Raw genomic sequence first — 6356 nt, forward strand, 5'->3', positions numbered from 1 at the left:
GAGTCCTCAAGATTGTCAACAAATGAAATCTCTAGTCTAAGGGAGGTGTCTGGTCAATGCTAAAGGTTTCTTCTAAGATGTCTTCCCAATCACACAATTTCAAGTGTTCTGGGGATTTTTTTCCCAGTCACTTGAAACTCCTCTGTTTCCTAATGAAATGCACTTGCCAATCAGTGAGCTGTTTATCAAGTAGATTCACTCAAGAACAGGAAGAAATCAAACACATAAAAGAATAAAAGAATTAAAAATAAAAAGCGCAATGAACGTAAGCAGGAGATGGGGAGATACAAATCATGTTCAAGAGCATTTGAATGCCCTGGGATGAACAAACCATTTTAATTCAAACGAAATGAATTGTTGTTTCTCCATGATTGTGTTTGAAGAGTTCGAACAGCATATAACCAAACAGACTTCCTAATTTCAAATGAGACAAATTTTCATCATTAGGAACACTGTAACAAACAAGCTGTCATGGATTCAACTTTTAAGGAAGCGCACACTATGGCACAGTAGAAGTAATCGTCTCTAATTAACAGTCTCAAGTGACAAACTCATGTTATCCTATAGTTGGTCTGGAGCAGGCAAAGATCTGGCTTTACCAACTCACACCACTATCTGAATCACGAGAATGATAAAAATCATCTGGCCGTGCAATGTTGACATCTTCAAACGCATTGTCATCTGCAAAAAAGAAAAAAAAAAAGTTAAATAAAGGAAAAAAGAACAAGTCTTTAATCTGAACTTGTACAGCCAAAAAACTTGAAGATTTGAAACATTATCCCAACCAGTGATGAAATATGGAAAAAAGAACACTACTTTTTACTATATAAGTTGTCGAAGATGTTAAGGTCCATGGGCCTAACTCAACCTTACAAAACCAGTTGTATGGTGAGGGTTGCCATCACCTCAAATACCGCACAAATTGAGCACCCAGGACCGATATGGGACTATTGTTCTAACAGAAGAAACTTTCAAGTTGATTGAGTTGATGGAGATGAGTGAGAACAATTATGATCACACCCTATTTAGAAATGGTGTGTAAGTTTCATTAGTAGATAATTTCAAAAATTATGTCATCTTGTGTATTTTTTTCAGTTCTCTCATGAGGAGAAAGTGGGTCTGAAGGTCTTCCTTCATCACGATTTATATGGAAGTTATTATTGTAATAAATTTTATACCAATATTACTGTTTTTCTCCTGTCATTATTTCTCACACATATTGAAGGTGTATACTTATATGACTCTACAGTCCTAGTCATTAACTTCTCGTGCATGGCAGCAACAGATGCAATCATCACAATTAAGTGGAAACTAGATATCCAAAAGATCTGAATTCTGTTGAAGCAGGCACACAACATAGATTATCAACCACCAAGTCAAAAACTGGATAAAATTATCATCTCACTCAAATATAGACCCACAAGTGGAAGTTCAAACTTCCAAGTGAGGCATAGATTTCAAACTCGTGACAAGATAATAGCCAATCAGTGATCTAACCTAGTTCAAACTGCAGAATGGTATTTGTTGAATTGCTGACATCTTTTGTAAATAAATAAAGAAATCTTATAGAGGTATGAAACAGAAGAGAAGTCCACAAAAACCAAATTACCATACAATTACAAAAATGCAAATACAAGATTAAAAGAATGATAAAAAAGAAATAAGGTAATGATAAAAAACACAACCTTTTCTTAAGGTCAGTGCCACAACAACATCATTTTCTACCTGTAAAAAGAGAAGAATCAGATTATCAAGCGTCAAGAATTATTTATAATTAATAGTTATAACTTAAAAAATGATTCATGATTTTCTTCCGACAAGTTTAAGTGCGAAGGTAGGATTTTGAATTTTGATCCCAGGCCAGATATGTGATTCTGTGGTATTACCACACATAGACTTCATCTCTCGCCAAGGTGGCACCTTCAATAATGATTCATAATTTACTTTGGGGGGGGGGGGGCAACCATCAACGAAAAAACTTGTCTGACCTACTTATCAAAAAAAACAAAACTTGTCTAACATTCAAATTGTGAATGTTCACAAAATTAAGAAATTACAGGTTTTAAAATATTAAAAAAATAAAAACTTTTTTTTATAAGTAAAAATTCATTAATAACTTGATAACAGTACCTTCTGATCGGCCAATGTCTTTGAATCATCCAATACTTCACTAGTTGAAACTAGGATTAAACGTTGATCATTGACCGGTTGATCAATGAGTGCAAGCAACTTCTGCTTAATGGCTAAAATTGTCTCAGTTGGTTCACATTGCACAAAGTAGGTTGTCTTATCACGCTTAACACGTATATACATTGCCTGAAGCACAAATAGAAGTGAAATCATCACGGAGTTGAGAGATGTAGGCAAAAGTTAAAGAACAAAAATGAATCTCCCCTCCTACAGTAAGCAATATCCAAAACATATTGAGAACCAAACAACACCTTGTAGTAACATGGTTTAGCTCATTGTGGCTGTGAAATTATTCTACATGGAAGTTCTCCTAACAGGGAAGTAATATTCAAAAGGGAAAAAAAAAAAAAAAAAACAAGACAAAAACGAAAACAAAAGAAGAACCAGTCTCCTTTGAACAATTTCTTCGTAGCATAACACAAATTCACCGAAGCGAAGCCCTTGAACTTGCAATAAGCAGACAATGATAATAGAGAAATTCCTAAAACATGCACAACTTTTGTTAAAATTCCCATTTCAGTACATTGTTCATTTAATTCCAATGACACGTGCATAAACATGAGGTAGAGAGATAACAGGTATTTATTCTAAAAGTGTCGATCTTGCTGATAAAAAAACTAAACAGCGATATTGTGACTTAATAAATCAGGTATTCTATTTTAAAGTCAAATATCGTTTGATATTTAACGACAAGATCACTAGTATTTATTTTAAAAGTGACGATCTTGCTGAAAAATAATAGGAATTTTCCCAGATTCAGCTCATGAAAAGGCATTTTACCCATTGTTATTATTTTTTATCGATAGCAATTTACCCATTATAAAAAAGAGATTAACTGTTAACATCACATAGTCACTGGTCGCCTCAGCATTTGTACACACTCCATTTTTTTTCTTCCTTTCAAAAGGAAGCAGCAGCCAAGGAGTACCCTTATGAGAGAAGGTTTTAGTCATTCAACAGGGGAGGAACCATGTGACACAATTAGGGATGGTGCAATAGATACCAATTTAGCCAAAGGAGGCAGTCCAAACACAAGAAGCCAAGGAAAAAAAATTAGATGTGAAGATGGTCACTCTTTTTTGCCCCACACTATTGCGTGTAGGACACATGTTATGGATGTGCCTAAGTTGACAGGTAGTAAGAATTATCCGATATGGTAGTTCACCTAAAGAATGCCACGTTATTGGATTGGAGCTATCCACAGATTTCATTGGCTCTATTAGAGCAAATTTTATTTCAGAAAAATCATGTGTGATGTTTCATGGCCCAATTGGGCTAGTATTATACTTTCACATGTAAACCCAACAATTGCAGTTATGTATGTGAAGTCAGGTGGCATCAGTTATCCATTAACCGTCACCCAACTTTACATTCAAAACTTGGTTCTCCATAGATCAAGTTCTTGTGTTTCTTGGTAAATTTCAGGGCAAACAAGTAGTTGAAGAAATGAAAAAGTCTTGGAAACTGTCAGAAACAAAAGTATGATATTTGGTGGAAGTAAACGGAATCCAACATTTGTTTAAATCCCTAAACTATAATTAACAAATTTATGGGACCATTTGTTTAAATCCCTAAACTATATTTAACAAATTTATGGGACCATTCTGAGTTCTACAATAATCAAACCAAATGAACTCACAATAGCAGTTATGAAAATTTGGGAAAAGAAATGACCAGAATAAAAGAACCCACATACCATTATGAAATTCTCCTTCACGAGTAAGATCAAATAGGTGAAATCCTGAAAATTATGATTCCGATATTTGCCTTCCTAATAGAAATCAAACTCTAACTGCATGAAAGAAAGAAAGAAAAACTATTAGGTCAATTCGACATCCAAAAGATCAAATTTTGAAGAACTTATACAAGAAATTGAACCATAAATTCATCAATGTTGACTATATTCCTCCTTGTTCATCAGATTTTAAGATCTAATCGAAGAGCAGTGGAAGTAGTAAAGATCGAACGAACAATTCCTGTTAAAGAAAGTGAAATTAGGGTTTGACCCTGAGAATTTCGTTGGGTTCTCTTTCTTCTTCTTCTTCTTCTCTCTCTCTATTCGTTACAAGTACTCGTGAGTCGTGACGCTTGTTGTCTGGTAAATGACCAAGGAATATATGATCTGATGCTCCCTTCGTGGATACTGTAGTAACATCGTATCAATGTACAGACTTTTGGATTTTCCTCGAGATTTGCTTTTTTTTTATTAGCGCTTGGCTCTTGGGACGACGTTGTTACTTTTCAAGCCCTTACCGTTGGATCATTGATGCGGATACAGGGTTTACGGCTTTTAAGTACGGTGAATTACCATTTCGCATGCCGAATATAGAGATATTCCCTCTCCGGTACGCTGGACATGCTTTCTCCGAAAAGTGTCCATGGACAGTCGAAATCTGAATCCGATTTCGTATCCCAAAATAATAGGATATTATCCATCAATTTCGAATTCGGATACTCTATGATCATTCGGATATCGATTCAAAAATCTTTATAATATATTGTTTAAATATTTTTTATTGGATAATGTTGAAGTAACATTAAGAGGGCGTTGGAGACATTTTCGATGTGAAAGTGTGTAGGATCTCAATGAAAAGCATTTATGATTCTTACACACTTTCACATTAGGAATATCACGCATGATGTCCCTCTTAACGTTACTCCAATACGACTCTATTTTATTTCTTTTGAAATATCTTGTATGAAGGGTCTCTTGCCTCTCTCTCTCTCTCTCCATATATATATATATATATATATATATATATATATATATATTATATTAAAAGAGAAATCACTAGAATTAGAAATGTCCCTCACAATGTTACTCTTCTATGAGTTTATTTTATTTCTTTTGAAATCTTTCTCTCCACATATATATATATATATATATATACTAAAAGAGAAATCTCTAGAACTAGAAATGTCCCCCCGCAATGTTACTCCACTACGAGTCTATTTTGTTTCTTTTGAAATCTCTCTCCCCCTAGTAAAAGAGAAATCTCTAAAACTTAAGTGAAATCTCACTATAGCTCCATACTCGATGAAGATTAAGGTTTACTGACATCTCACCACGGCTCCATTGCCATGGTAGACTTCAAAGATTCTCTCTCTCAAACTCCAACCAAAATATCTTCGGGTTTTCTCTTAAATCCATTCTTTCCAACCAATCATTTTTCAACCTTACCCTAACCATAAAAAACTTCATGGATTTTTCTACAGAAATTTCATCACTTTCAACCTCTTGTGATTTGGATATTGGAAGTGGAAATTATGATTGAAGATGACTAGGTTGAAAGGGGGAATTTAGGGCTTTTAGTTATGGATTGAAAATGAGGGCATTCAATTTAGTTTTTAGTCAAGAGCATGTTCGAATCAGATATCCGATAAGTCAATTGGATCCAGATTCAAATGGTAATGTATTACATCCAATCGGATTCAAATTTGGATATTAGTAATTTATTTCAAATAGAGACATATCCGTTGACAGCCCTACGTTAGGGTGTGCAATGTGAGGTCTAATCTTGAGGTCACTTCAGCATTATTCATTTTGAAATTTATTTTTTAGTAAGATTATTGAGATTTTCATTTTGAGTCGTAATAATATAACTCCCCCAATGGCATACTCAAAATACTATATGATGTGGCATGTGCTAAAACCATAGACTTTATGCATAAGGATACACAATTGCACATCCCCATAAATCTATGTAGTTGTGTATCCCAATGAAAAAAATCTATGGTTCTGGCACATCTTCCGTTAGGAGAGTATTTTGAGTATGTGTGCAGTTGTGTATCCTGATGAAAGAAAATCTATGGTTCTGGCACATCCTCTGTTAGGAGAGTATTTTGAGTATGCCACATGGGAGTGTTAGATTATCATTTATTCTTTCATTTTATAAACACACGTATCAATGAAATCATCCCTTTTATATCAACAAGATTGTCACTTTTAAAATGGGGGACGACTATTTGCACACCACCCACCGCCAATTGCACTCCATCACTTAAATTGTCCTTTTGCACTCCATTTTTAAGATTGCACTAAACAAATAATAAAGAAAAGGTTACACTCCTTTGTTGTTTCTATTTTTCTTCTTCTTCAATTATGCCTACAAAAATTATTATTGGTTTAATCATTTTTGAAATAAATTCTTAATGATAAAGTAAGC

General features: G+C 34.2%; 1 protein-coding gene across 3 annotated transcripts; it reads right to left on the minus strand.

The window, feature by feature from the left end:
* Positions 1 to 285: 285 nt before the first annotated feature.
* LOC147397396 (Ubiquitin-like superfamily protein) lies at positions 286 to 4546 on the minus strand. 3 transcript variants are annotated; one of them, XM_086453013.1, is made up of 5 exons: positions 4162 to 4546; positions 3887 to 3982; positions 2131 to 2316; positions 1686 to 1725; positions 286 to 681 (listed from the first exon to the last, which is right to left on the minus strand). In XM_086453013.1, exons 2-5 carry the CDS (start codon positions 3887 to 3889, stop codon positions 596 to 598), a joined length of 315 nt encoding a protein of 104 aa, XP_086309139.1. In that variant the 5' UTR covers positions 3890 to 3982; positions 4162 to 4546; the 3' UTR covers positions 286 to 595. The 3 variants fall into 3 exon arrangements, with proteins under 3 accessions (XP_086309139.1, XP_086309136.1, XP_086309138.1); XM_086453010.1 differs by having other exon boundaries at positions 4198 to 4542; XM_086453012.1 differs by having other exon boundaries at positions 4069 to 4209.
* Between the last annotated feature and the right edge of the window lie 1810 nt (positions 4547 to 6356).

This window comes from Akebia trifoliata, chromosome 8 (assembly GCF_017979445.1).
Source record: "Akebia trifoliata isolate Shusen 1 chromosome 8, ASM1797944v1, whole genome shotgun sequence".
NCBI lineage: Eukaryota > Viridiplantae > Streptophyta > Magnoliopsida > Ranunculales > Lardizabalaceae > Akebia > Akebia trifoliata.